The following is a 14,716-nucleotide window of genomic DNA, read 5'->3' on the forward strand; positions in this document are numbered from 1 at the left end:
TAGCTCAGTTGAGCAGCCTGAAACTGGTGAGATCATCTCTTGTCCTGGGTTGGCTTTAGGTAGGTCAGATGATTTCTTAGCAGGTATTCTTGGTGAGATATTTCAAAGTAGAAGAAGAGATAAAAAGTCGAAGGGGAGTAAGAAGGAGCCAGTTTTAGCCCTGCAAGGAATACAAAGGTATTATTTTAGCATTGAATCATTCTTGTCTCCCTCCATACTAGTAACCTGTGCTGAGAGTCTGGCCATTATGGCCATGGTCATTTGTTAAGTTCATGAAGATGTAGGATAGTCCTAAACTGGAAATTTAAAAGTAAGTACATAAACTTAGCCTGAGATCTGTTTTTCAGTTACTGGACTAAAGGACCAAGCATGGGAACTAACAGCTAAGAGGCAAGCCAAGTCTTGCCATAAGCTCAAGGATACTTGGGCATGGCCCAGACAGAAAGTTTCCCTAGTCATGAACTGTAATGTAAAGGGCCACCAGCCATAAGATTTCAAGTGAGTTTTTGTTCTTTACTGTTCTCTGGCCTTTCAAGGGGCTAGGTTGGGCTGGAAGGAATATTTTGGGTCTCCAGAAGGTAAATTGATAAACTCAACCTTCTTCCACAACCTTTCCTTACAGCACTGTTAGAATTTCCACAAAATCATTTTATAGAGGCTCTGAATTTCTCAATGATCTGAGATATAAAGAATATTTTATCATAGTTATATGGTTAACCAAGTTATATGGCACTCTAGTCCCCAATAAGTGTTCTTATGGCTAGACTCTTCCAAATAAATGGACCTATAAAAGACAGTGATTAAGCATCCTTTCTTGGAGAAGGAGATCCACCCAGCAGGATCCTGGTCAGGGAAAGTAGAAAAAAAACATGAGACATTAGGAAAGATCATGAAGATCTCAAAAGCTGTGAGGTACCTCTCTTGCCAGATATTTATAGTGGTGCCCAGGAGCATAGAAATAATTACAACTCAGTTCCTACCTCCCTAACAAAGCCCCTTTTAGATTCAGGGTGAATGGGGTATTTTTTTTCCTTAGCTTTTTTTTTTAAGTAGCAGATATTAATACCAGATTGACAGCTTTTACCAACTAACAGCTTTTCTTCTCTCCAGTAGCAGATACCAGAAACATTGACTTCCCCCACTTATGACTCCAGTACCACCCACTCTGGCTCATGAAGGCACCCTCTGGGGAGGAAAAAGGTTGCTCAGACTCTTTGGAGACACCAATAAATACTTATTAATGATTCCCAAGAGTATTTCCATAGTGGGACCTGTGGGATCTGGAGAACTTTATGCCACCATTACATTTTCCTCCTGGGAACACTCTTCTCCTATTTCCCCTACACCCACTACCAGCTGTTGGAAGAGAAGGATAATCCTTTTGCTTTCAGTATTTGTTGGGTTTTGATTTTATTTTGGTTTTGGTGGGAATAACATTAGCATCCTGATTTGAATTTCTGAGTGAGGTATCTTGCAGTCTCTTCCAGGAATCATTTACCCATTCCTAATTCCAACTCTACTTCCAAATAGGATATTAAGCTCCTAGAAAACTATCTTCTGCATATCAAAATTTTTATCTCCAAATCATAATAAAAAGAATATTGAATTTGGAGTCAGAAGACCTTCCAACCTTGGACATTTAACTATAAGGTCTCTTTGGACCTGAGTTTTCCCTGCTGTAAAATCAGGAGATTGGAGGAAATGATCTCCGGTTCCTTTCAGCTTTAAATTTTATAATTATGACATTAACTCAATGCTTTTGGTTATATTAAGGGTTTAATAAATATGAATGGAATTGAATTGATGGAATGAAACAATTAGGGCTTTATAGCACACTTCAACTTAAAACCTGTTGCTTATTCTTATCCATCTAATGTTGCCTTTTCTTCAGAGAATAATATGCACAGAAGTCTGTGTTACTTAGCATCCTGGGAACTTTATTTGTTTTAAGAAATTTATGAAACCCATTTGTTTTAAGTAATTTATGGAGACACAGCCTCTAACAGAAACTCTCAAGACAGAAGCTTCACTTAACTTTTTCTGGATGTTATTTTATGTTTTTGCTACGTTCTCTAGAAGAGATTAATTGATTACTTTGATTGAAAATGTTCTATTCTTCCTCAAACTTTCCTAGAATATTCTGTCTGGATTTCTTCTTTTCCTTACATCACATTCCACTTCACATTATATATATCTGTGTACATGTTGTATTCCAAGTCACTCTCAAACTCAGGTGACTTACCCAGGGTCATACAGCAAATATGTTTCAGAGGTTGGACTTGAATTAAGTTTCTCCTGGCTTTGAGACTTCTACAAATTGTTTTGTAAAACTGAATTGGTACCTGTGAGTTGTTACAATAAGGTGAGTATTTACACAATATTCCATGATTATTAAGAAAGACTCCTTTTTTTTCCGAGGCAATTGGGGTTAAGTGACTTGCCCAGGGTCATACAGCCAGCAAGTCTTAAGTGTCTGAGGCCAGATTTGAACTCATATCCTCCTGACTTCAGGGCTGATGCTCTATCCACTACACCCACTAGCTGCCCCTAAGAAAGACTTCTTGATGAACATGGGATTTAAAGAATAAGGGTATCAGATTTTCTCTAAAGTCTTTTCCAGTTATAAATTTTTTTGGAAGAAGAGGGAAACCACTTGGCTACTCTAGGGCAAGAGAAAAAGAATATGAGGAAGAAGGCAACAACAGCACTGTGGGCAGGCAATATGAATTCAGAAAAACCTTCTGGTGCTACAAGCTAGAAAAATTCAATAAGAGACATATATGAGATATCTTCCAACTCATAATTGTACTTTCATCCAAACAGTACTTCCAATGTCTGGGGAAAGGGTGTTTCTGAAGATAGTGAGCTAGATAAGGGACCTTTTGTAAGGTCAGGCTTTATAAAACTTTACACCTAATAAAATACTAATTTTATTCTAATAAATAATTCTAATTTCTAATAAAAGTGATCATTAGGAAACAACACTATACCAAAAGATGGAAGATCCAGCTTTTAGTCTCCATTCCACCATTTACTACATATGTAAGCTCAAAAAACTATCTAGTTCCATTCTCTGATTTTACAGTAAACTGAGACTCAAAAACATTACTTTTGAGCTTGATTTTTGTTTTGGTTTTTAGATGACAAAAGGATCAGAGGAGCATTTAGAATACTAACTAAATGAAGATTAAATTATATTGTTCTAGGAAAGGGGACCATCTAAAATTGGTACTTGAATTGTTTAGACTGCCTTATGCCATATAGGTATGTATTTACACTTGGTTTTTAGAAAATTATTCTCTAGTCATAATTTGCCTTCCAGCATCTGATTAAGAAAAAAGTCATTTTAAACTCTGCCAAGTTCAAGAAAGGTCAACTGTTCTTCCTTTGTGTTGTTGTAAGTCTGTGTATGAAGACAGGTGTAATGAAGAGACAGGTATCCAGCTGGTATGACCTGTGCCTGATTTTGTGCATTGTTGCTTGATAAGAAACTACACAGATATCCATTTCTTTTACATATGTTATTATGAGGAGAGAAGTGCAGGTGGGAATGGTACAACCTATTTTATTTGTGTGTGTGCCAGGTGCAACTCCACATGATGTTGTGTGTACCAGAGTGACTGTTTTGTGTGCACAGCTATTCTGATGTGCTCAGGTGAAGATGGACTGGAAGGCTGCCAAATTTACATGTTCATCCAGACGGAGTACATTAGAGAAGTTGAGGCAAGGTGGTATGTGCACATGTATTCATGACCTACCAGAAATTAGAACTCAAGATAAAGGGAGGCCAGGAAGCATAGTCAGAAGATTTGGTTGGATTTCCAAACCCTGAATAGCCTAGAGAAAGCTCCTTACTGTGAGGAAGCCTTTGCGTAGGTGCCCTCATTACATCACTGAAACTCCCTGTCACTGAGCTGGTTTCCCTTAAGATAGTTGCTATCTGAGCACCCAGGGAGAATCACCTTCCTACCCAAAAAGCCAGTACAGTGTCTTTCCATGATGCAAACGCTTTCCCCCAGTGCCAGGACCAAGACAAATTTTTAAATATGTTTTTAAAAAATTTAAATCCAGAAGCAGCTGGGGTTCCTCTGAGAAAAACGGAGGGAGCACAGGGAGAAGACTGGGGAGGGAGGGTGTGAGAACTGGCTGCAAAAGAACTCTGGCAGGCAAAGGGTTAAGTGTGGGATCAGCTGTTGTGCTGTCATTCTGGATTCTCTTCCTTTTATACGGGGCTCTGTTTGATGTTGGAGTACGCCAGGGACTCCCCCTCCCACCGCTTGCCTTACACAGACACGCGCGCCGCGCACACTCTCGCACTCTGCCTACCGGCCTCTGATGGCTCCAAAGTGATATTCATTTTCTCTCTCTCTCCGTGTGTGTCTCTCCGTGTGTGTCTGTCTCTCCCCATCTGTGTCTCTCCTTGTCTGTCTGTTATCTCTCCTCCTTCTTCTCCCTCTCCCTCTTGTCTTCCCTCTCCATCTCCCTCTCGCTCTCCATCATTCCCCGCCCTGACTGGGGGAGAACCGGGCAGAGGAGCGCTGCTTTGATGCCTCCCCCTTAAACAGCGCCACGAGGGGGAGGGGAGGGCCCGAAGAGGAGGAAGAGGAGGAGAGAGAAAGGGAGGGAGCCAGGGATACACTCGAGCTCTCTCGCATACCCGGAGGGACAGAGCAGAGGGTGCGAGAGGAGCCCCGAACTGCCTCCTCGGAGCCGGGCGCCCATCTGCTGCCCCATGCTGTGCTCCATGGCGAACTCGGGCTGCCTCCTGCTGTCCAACTCCGGCAGCATGCTTCCGCATTCAGTGCCCTGCCCGCCTGCCTTCCTCTACCTCCAACAGGTAAGCTAGCCGGCCCCGCTTCTGGCCCCCGGACTCGCACGTGCTTTGGGGGGGTGGGGGTAACCGAGATCCAAGCAGCCTTCCCAGACCGCTGGACTTAACCTTTTATTCGCCGGCAGATTGGTTCCCTCTTTCCCTTTCCTTGGTGCGGGGTGAGGATAGTGTCTCTCCCCCTCTAATCCTCCCCCCTTCCCCATTCCTTCCCAGCTCTCCGCACCTGGAGAAGCAAGAGCGGGGCCGGGTCGGGCCAGGCCAAGCCGGGCCGGAGTGGGCGCTGCGGTTACGTCCTAGTTTGCAGAGCCCCTTCCTCGCCTTCCTGTCAGGTCGAGGTCATCTCCTAGGCACAGTAGTTAAGGAAGAGGAGGGTCGGGTGGGGGGAAGGGACTGAGTTTGGCGCGTTACTTGCTTGTAACTTTTAAGACTGTGCGGGATCCGGGCCGCAGAAAGGGGGTGGGGGAAGGGGGGGAGAAAACTAGGGGGAAGGGACAGTGTTGGGAACTTCTTTCTGAGATGCCAAGATACTGGGGCGGGGGAGTTCCCGACCATCCCTGGGCACCTCTGCCTGCTAGTCTATGAGTCCCGGGGAGTGCGGGGGTGGAGAGAAGGGAAAGAGAGGCGTGTGTGGGGGAGCCCCAAGCTTTGCTGCAGCGGAGATCGCAGCGCCGGCGGCGACTTGGAGGGGGCGGATCTCGGAGACCAGATATCTGAAAGCACCGCGCTGGCTCTGGCTCTGGCTCTGTAGCTGGGGCAGTAGGGGTGTGGGAGAAGACCTCGCGGGGATCAGGAGCCCAGCCTCGAGTGTGAATTGAGGGGCAAGGAATGGCGCGGGGGCGAGAGTCTTTGCAAACTGCGGCGTCTGGAGAGAGCTCAGGCTAGGGGGATGCGGATCTGTCCTCTAAAAATTATTTGGGAACTTGGGAAGGAGAGAAGGAGTCTCCCCAAAGACCAGGAGTGGGTCGAAAGAATTCTGGAATCCCCCATCTCCTCCCCCTCCCCCCCAGGTGGTTCCTTCTTGCTCTGGGCTGCTCTGCGAGGCAGTTCTAGCTGTTCTTTCCCTTCTTCCAATATAGAGGCAAGAATGTGGCCCTTGTGTCCAATTTGGGACCAGACCCCTGCAGTACATATGGGGAGGTATGTCTAACTTATCTTTCCTTGAGTGGCTTTCCCCACACCCCCAACAGAGAGGAGCTGCGGATATTCCAGCCAACCAAAGGCCGCTCCCTTTCTGTACCTACCCCGCCACTCTGGCCCTGAAGGTTTCCATTACCCCAACCCTCATCTTTGGTCTTTCAATTGCCATCACTGTCTAGGAGTAGAGAGTTGCAGGATGGGCCTGCAGAGGGGCTTTAGAGGAAATCCTGAGTAGGGAATCTAGCTGAGTGCTGTAATTTAAAAGGTTTGGAAGGAAAAGGAAGGAGCCAGGCCACCATACCTTCCTGTCAACCCAGGTTGTTACCCCTGTGCATTCAACCTCCCAGAGGCAAGAATATACTATGACTGGATCTGGGACCCCAGTCAACTACTGAGACAAAGGGGTAAAAAGTGCATTCTAGAATTGGAACTGAAGGTTTGGCACTGGCCTTCTAATATACTGGATTGAAAATCCTATTTCAGCCCTCTTATCTTCCTTCAACATGTGATGGGGAAAAGCAAAAGGAAAGGTGCCTGTCATTTCTCTTTCTTTAAGTGAAGAAGTGGTTGGTATTTGCTTTTCTCTTCCTCTTACTTGCATGTGGCTCTTCTTTACGAACACCACTACAGAAGAGGAAACCACAGTAAGTCATACAGGGAGGGGCAATGGGGCAAGGCAGACACAGAGCAGGCCCTTCACTGTGGCCAAAGGATGACTGTACCCCTATATTAGCTCCAACCCTCACGCGCACACACACACACACAAACACACACACAAACACATCCAGATATGATGTAGACTCAAATTTAAGACTATATGCACTAAGAAAAATTAATGAGAGATAGGGATCTTCTTTTCAGTGAATATGGGATAATAGAGAAGACAGATGAGCCAGTCCCTGCTTATTTATTTAAATCCACTATTCCCCTAGACTAGAAAGATAGACATCATCTGTTGTTACTTCTAGCTAATGCTGGGCATCTCACTATATATGGTGAAGGTGTCTACCTAGTTTCACGGTAGCTACTGAGATCTCCCCCATTCCCCTTCCTGCAATGAACAAAAGTGAGAAGACTTCTAGGACAAGTTTTTCTATAGTCTTCAGAACACAGATGAATTCATCTGTAGATTCATCATCTCCCATAGTAGGTCCTGTGATGATGAGTCAATACCTTCCTGAGGAAACCAACCTTTCCAATTCCTGATTTCTGTTTCAAATCCTGGACATGATAATTAGTTCAATGTTTTCTGAAGGGTCATGAAGGGGAAAAGCACATCAACCTACTGATTCACCATCCAGATCTATAAAGTGCAAATGGAAACAGAAGTTCTGCTCCATCCATGCTTTCTTTTTCCCTCTACAGCTATGCAGAAAGAACCACTCCATATTATGGGTCAAGGGGTCAAAAGTGACCCTTTTTATGCTACTGAAGAATATTTATAAGAGAAATGTTTCCTTCAGGGTATTTTTTTCAAGTTGTTCCCCGTTTTCATTAATTGGGACAAAGAAATATTGTGATATAGTAGATAGAAAGTTGTTCTCATATTTTCAATGCCCTACACAGCTCTTTTCGTCAGTTGTAGAAAAGGTATCAATTTAACATTGGTAGAAGTACCCTCTATTAGTGAAGCCAAAGGTCCATTCTCTTTTTTATTAATCAGTACAATCTAAGTATTACTTTTTCTTGTTGCTGTTTGCTTTTATGATGCCTTTTATTTTTAGTCATTTTCTGTATAATCCTTTTCTCAAACTCCCTATCGTGAGTTTTCCCCTGAAACAAAGAAAAACAGTTAAACATATTTTTGCATGAGATATATATATATATATATATATATATATATATATATATATATATATATATATATATATACACATATCATGGTTCAAAGGAAAGATTGCAGAATTTGGAACCAGCAATACTACCTCTAATACTACTAAGTCACTTCATCTTTCTGGGATTCAGTTTTCTCATTTGTAAAATGGAAGGATTGGACCAAGTGATCTCTGAACTTCCTTGTTCTACGACAAAGCCATGTTTGACAGCATAAACAACATTCCATGCCATAGTTCCCCATCTTTGAATAGATAAAAGAGGGAGGTGTATTTCCTCATCTTTTTTTTTTTTTTTTTTTTGAATCCTGGTGTATTTGCAAATCCTCAGCTGTTCTTCCCAGAACACAGTCTCCTCTGCCTATCTTTGGCCTGTCAAAGAACTAAGCTTATAGGCATTCTTTGTAGAAAGCACCTAAAAATTAAGAAGAGGTGATCATTCTTCCCCTAGTTGTTCCTTCTTAAAATGAGATCTTTCTTACCATAAGATCTATGGTGTAGGTGGTTGAATAGAGGCTCTTTACATAAACTTGTGCATGAGTGAGGATGTTTGTTTCTTATGTAGGCTGTATATTAAATCTAAACAGCACAATTGAGCAGAGTGAAAGATGTGAATTCAAGCAAGACAGAAACATAGTTTGTGGTGCATTAAAATGCAGCAGCAGAATAGGCAAAGGTTTTTAGACAAAGTATTTTTTTCAATCTGGGGGTGAAAAGCCTCAACCAACAGGACTGTTCTCTCCATTACATTAAAAACTCATTAACCTTTTCCTGCTCTAAGAAGAAGCATATGCTGCTCTTCTTTGGACCCCAAATCTGCTGGGAACTAGACTAGGTCCTCTTAGATAGAAAAACTGTTCCATAATTAATTGGACATCTTTTTTGTGACTGTCCACCCCTTCCTACCCCTCTTTTGATAGTGGTGCTGATATTTTTCATCATATTAACATTGCATGGGACAGCCACAAATGAAGCTGTCTGCAAAACTTTGATTAACCAAATGCCAGGGAAAATACAGCTGCAGTGTAGGCTCTGTCATTTGTGAATAGCTCATCAAAGGCAGCTGCATGCATCTTGTACCTCACTCATATCAGCTCCTTGACAGTATCTGTCTTTGCTTTACCATGCCCCAGCAGCCAGAATCCCCCATTTCAGGACAGTTGTTGCTCTGTACAAACCGATCATGTGCAGAGGATAACCACCATGCTAAGCTTAAGACCATTATTTTCTTATATGGAGCTGCCTCCCACCTTCTGAAATTCTTCAGTGTGAAATGCAGGAGACAAAGTTCTACACTCTTCTTTAATCTCAATGTGCTATAAAAGAATAGGCTTTTCTACCTGAAAACCATCAATATTTGCAAAGAGTTATTTTATGTGGTTCAGTGTAAAGGCTGCCTTTGAAGGCAAATTATAGAGAATTGCAGGAAAACCAATGAAAAGGGATTTATGTCACTGTAATTAATTTATTAAGCCATAACATCATATCAAGAGAGTCTTATAGCCACATCAAGTACATAGGAAGGAGAATCTCTAAAGGGGAAAACAAAGCACTTTAAGCATCCTGCATATGTGCACACATACAAGTAGTAGTAATTAGGTGGGAAAATAACAGATTTGTAGAATAATTCAAAGCTGAAAGACACTGTTACCTTGTTGGAAATTTGAGCAACCTGGGCATTCCTAAGAAGGTCTTTCCTTTTCCTCTCTGAGACTTACTGGAGCCAGACTCTCAGGCTGTCCTTGGGCATCAGAGCTATAACTAGAAATTTTTGTGGGAGGGCAAGCAGTACAAATTGTGTCCTCAGTTGATCAGGGTGGGGGCAGGTGGTCATTGTGGCAGAGAATGCTGATGGGAAGACCATCCAATACAAGCTGGATTAGAATGGGAAAGAGCTTAGTCCATCATATCATCTAAGAGTTCACTATTTTAACTATCCTTGATAAACCTGTACTTAACTATATTGTTTCTATATAACTATCAGTGGCCTCTTAATTAACATACTGGGGAAAAGCCCCAATTGCCTCACCCCCACCATTATGATTCTGCTTAAGGTTTAGGCCATGACACTAATACTAACACTAACACTCATATAAAACCATCTTACAATTAAACATTTTTATCAGATGTATCATGACCCTAATCTATATAATATTCTGATGCCTAACAAAGAGTATCATAGTCATGAGTTCTGTTGTGTGTTTTTTTAAATTATATCCGTGTGATAAAAGGTTAATTTAAGTATAATACAGTGCTTAAAAATAAAATGAGACTGTATCATTTTAATCACTAGCATTGTCCAATAGAAGAACACATTGTTTAGTCCTATTATCATCAGTTTTTTGCTTCCTGGAGGTTTTAGTAACAGTAAATTTTCCTGAGGGAATGGAACAAGGAGGCTCAAAAAAAGAGAGAGGGATTTCCAAGCACTATTTTGAGAGTTTATTAGAAACTCTATTCTCATTAATCACTGTTCTCCTTTTGTTCCAAGACATCATAGCTGCTAATCACGGGAATTTGTAAAAGGAGTAATTACTGTAGCATATTCAGCACTGTTCATTAAACTCTTCATGTGCTTTGGGGCATTTATGCTTATTTCTCCAAATTGATGCTTGCCACACCTATACCTCATAATGGAACCCCAAGACCACTTCTCTATATGTGGCAACTCACACCCTACTCCTGCTTCTATCCCTAACACTCTTAATATTTAACATTCCCAAAGAGTAAAGCAACTAGTATAGAAATGGCAACTTTATACCATTTTCAGAAATACATTATGTGTTTGGGCAAATAGGTAGAATAAGGAAGGTTATTTGTCTAGAATTTCTCAGGTGAGAAAAACTAAGTAGGTGGTCCTTGTCTCTCCCACTGTGAGATTTGATACTGTAGTTGGATTCCAGGCCATGGGGTCATCTTGTTGATAAAATCATCTTATAACAATTCTTCTTGGTAAACATATCACTAACTAAATCCTCTTATCCTCACCCTGAATTCTCTATAAATACAATATTTTAGAAGATAAACAATTAACATCTTTCATATCTCAGCTGTGTTTTGGACTATCTCCACAAGAAAACAAAATTAGATTGAGGGCTTTTGTGTATTTAAATCTTTCAATCCCATAAAATTTATTGATCACCTGCTGTGCACAAGACACTTATGCTCTATCCTGAAGATACAAAGACAAAACAGAAAAAAGTTCTTGTCCTCAATGAGTTTACATCTCACTAGAGGAATACTACATGTATTCTGGTAATATAATAATAGCTGGTGCTTTATATAATTCTTTAAAGTTTGCAACAGACTTTATTACAAATATTGTCTCATTTTATCTTTAATAGTAATACCTACTCTAAGTATTACTATTATCCTTATTTTATGGGAAGGAAAACTCAGGGAGAAAGACTCTTAATTTCAGGCAAAGATTAAGTGACTTGCCTAGGGTCACACAGTTAGAACAGATTTAAACTCAGGTCTTTCTATACTCTATCCACTGCATCACTTAAATATATAATGAATTGAAGTGAGAGGAAACACTAACAAATGGAGGTGGAGAGTGAGGGAGGGAATCAAAAAAGACTTCCTTCGAGTTGTCATGAGCTGAGTCCAGAAAACAAAAAGATGAAAAATGAAAATACAATGTATGTTTCTCTTCCTCCTATCTCCTACTCTCTTTTACTCCCTGATACACTCTACTTGACATTCCTTCTCTTGCTATGTTTCAGAAATTCCTCTGGTGGAAAGTGAACATGGAGTTACTGAAGTGTTTTTTTCTTAGAAAGCAGTTCTTTATGGGTTATGGGGAACTGCTCTTCTGTTTCTTAGCAAATCAAGATTTATCTATGCAGTGCCTATGACCAGACCATGTACAATACAGGATATATTTAGCAGGCTCTGAATAGAGTGATCATACAGAGAATGAACCTGTATAAGCTATAGGAGTTTCCATATGAGAAAGAGAAGAGAAAACCACCTACTGAACCCATGTAGGAGAGACAAAGAGAAACACTGGAATCTTTCACATTTAAACTCAATAGCAGCTTGGTTCAGTAATAGGAGTATTGGATTTGGGAATTAGGGGATCTGGATTTAAAACTTGGCTTATCCACTTCTTAACTGTGTGACTTTGAACAAGTCATCTAACTGTATCTGAGTTCCATCATCCATAAAATGAGGAGTTGACTAGATGACATTTAAGGTCTCTTCCAGTTCTAAATCTATAATCCTGTGCTTTTGTAGGAATATGCATTAATTTATGTGTTCTTATAGTTGAGTTTCCCCTAGTGTAATGTTTTTGTATAAACAAACATCTATGTGCAGATCTAGAGATTTCTACATATATAGTAAGGGCTTTCATTCTCTTTGTGTGAATAGACAGATGTTGACTTAAAGTGTGCATACACACACACATGCATGTGGGCACAAATACCTACCATGGTTGATAAGTACACTTATTCAGGAATTCCATGTAGCAGAATATAATAGCTAAGCCTGTGCATTTGTCACATTTGGCACCTGTAGGATTTTCAGGTTCCATTAGAAATGCCAGAATTTTTTTTGACACATTTGACGCATTTTTTTTGGACACATAAGCTTCAAATCAGAAGTTCCCAGGTTCCCTAGGTCAAATATTTACTCGGTCAGCTCCGACTTTCAACCTTTCTAGAAAATCGAAGAGAATACTTGCAATTAGCCATAAGAACTTCCAGAGAGAGAGAGAGAGAGAGAGAGAGAAAGAGAGAAAGGAAAGAAATAAAGAAATGAAGTCTTTTTTAAAAAATGTAAATGATGTACAGCAAAATAACAGTTTGGACATGTATACTTATTTTGTATTTAATTTATACTCTTAATATATTTAACATGTATTGGTCATCCTGCCATCTAGGGGAGGGGGTGGGGGGAAGGAGGGGAAAAATTGGAACAAAAGGCAATTGTCAATGCTATAAAATTACCCATGCATATAACTTGTAAATAAAAAGCCATTAATTTTTTTTTTAATGTAAATGAAACCTTTTTTAGATAAGGCTTTGGGATGGCTAAGTAGATATTGTGACAGTGAAGGGATTAAGAAAAGGACAGACCTAGTCTGTCCAGATCCAAGTTCTTGGCTGGAGTCACTTGAGTATAGAATCCTTTCAGCTGCTTTCTATGTCCTGTGGACCATGGGTAGCAGGACCAAGTGGAGGGGAGAGGGGCAAGTTTCATGTCAATCTTTTCAGGCAAACAACCCCTTCAATTGCCTCAGAGGTTGCTATAGGACAAAGGAAAAATAACACTGCAGAGATGTGAATAATATGTTCAACAGAGTTTAAACTTTACTCTGGCACAGTGGGGTGCCCACTGCAGGACCAGACTGGTGGAGCAAGCATACTGAGCCTTAAAGCAATTTTTAAAACAGCAGTCTGCCCTTGGGTGAGACGCATGACCAGGATTACAACCAAAATACTTTTCTGGTTCACCTCTTGTGAAGAATCCCTCAAGAGGGATAGGGATATTATCAAAAAGGAGAAGAGATATCCCAGTATTGCCAGGGCCATCACTCCCATCTCTGGAGATTGGCTCACAGTGGGTTTCAAGTTTTAGCATCTTCACTTTGATTAAACGGAGCCTTCTGAACACAGCCTCTCTATCCTTCTCAGACTGGGGCTGCATTGGTTCCAGCTCCAGGAAAGGGTTTGGTCAGGTGCAGGAAAGTAGAGAATTCCAAAGGGTGTTAGGACTTGTGGAATTTATAAGTGGGAGAGATCCATGCTGGTTCCAGAAGGTCTGGTTGTTACTGTTCAAAAAGGAATGAGAGAAATGGGAGAATTCAACTCCTTCAACTACTAAGCAAAACTGATTCAGGGCCATTATTCCTCTCCTTCCCACATCAAGTCCATACCTGGATTGTTTTATACCTCACTTAGTGCAACCTGAATACCCCCTAAGGAATACAGTCCCACCATAAGTTGACCAAAGGACAGACCTCTCCTCAGAGAAGCTAGATCCAAGAAGCTCTTACAATTTTTGGAGCATATGTAATTTATACTTATCTATTGTTTCTTCTTTCCCTACTTTGTCTTCTAGTAGCTTTTAAAAAAAACTATTACTTTCCTCTCTCCCTCTACCTTTTCTTACATCTTTTCTCTTTTTCTTTTTCATCTCCTCTTTCCATTTCCCCTCAGGCTTGTGTAATATTTCATGTTTTCTTCATATTGCTCATATTGTCTTCTTCTTCTGGACTTTTCTTATTAGTTACAGCAACTCACTTTATCTAATGCTTTTCATTCCTTTAGATAACATCACAGTTCTCTCACCTATAAAATGCTAAGGTCCCTTCTGGCTCAGGCCTCATTTCTCTTTCTTTCCTTCTTTCTCTCTCTTCTTACATGTCTCTCTCTCTCTCTCTCTCTCTCTCTCTCTTCTCTCTCTCTCTCTCTCTCTCTCTCTCTTTCTCTTTTTCTCTCTTTCTCTCTCTTTCTGCCTATCTCTGTTTCCCTTTGTCTTTCTTTCTCTCCCTCATTCTCTTTACTCACTCTTCTCTGTCTTGTTCTTTCTGTCATACTTTCTCTTTTGCCTATTTATTGTTTTAGTCTTTCTTTGTCATTTTCACTCTTTCTGTCTCTCCCTGTTTCTACTTATTTCTCTCCCTCTTGTTCTTTCTCCCTCCATCTTTCTGTTTTTCTGTTTCTTTCTCTATCTCTTTACATTTTCCTATCTGTTTTGTTCTTCCTTTGGTTTTTTTTCTGTCTTTCCTTTTATCAATTTCTGCCACTTTTTGTCTGTCTCTCTCTCTACTCTGTCTTTCTCTTTCTCTCTTTCTCTCTATGCATCTTCCTCTTTCAAGTACAGCTTCCAAATCTAACCAATCAATTTTTGAACTTCCCAGCTCTGCAGAGTCCCATCCAGCTCAGCTACCTGATCCTCACCAGCC

At 40.9% G+C, this 14,716-nt stretch overlaps 1 protein-coding gene across 16 annotated transcripts in view; it reads left to right on the forward strand.

The window, feature by feature from the left end:
* Window positions 1-14,716, forward strand: part of RBFOX3 (RNA binding fox-1 homolog 3) — a 974,608-nt gene that overhangs the window by 782,076 nt on the left and 177,816 nt on the right. For 6 of the 16 annotated variants that reach the window (XM_051995447.1, XM_051995445.1, XM_051995451.1 and 3 more), the window contains exon 4: window positions 4,522-4,837. The exons of 9 other annotated variants lie outside the window; for them this stretch is intronic. Coding sequence is in view for 1 of the 7 variants with exons in the window: in XM_051995446.1 (XP_051851406.1) it covers window positions 4,733-4,837 (105 nt within the window). In the remaining 6 variants the exon portion in view is untranslated. Of the gene's footprint in view, window positions 1-4,521; window positions 4,838-14,716 lie in introns of those variants that run through there. One more of the 16 variants, XM_051995446.1, reaches the window with a different exon arrangement.

This window comes from Antechinus flavipes, chromosome 4, assembly GCF_016432865.1.
Source record: "Antechinus flavipes isolate AdamAnt ecotype Samford, QLD, Australia chromosome 4, AdamAnt_v2, whole genome shotgun sequence".
NCBI lineage: Eukaryota > Metazoa > Chordata > Mammalia > Dasyuromorphia > Dasyuridae > Antechinus > Antechinus flavipes.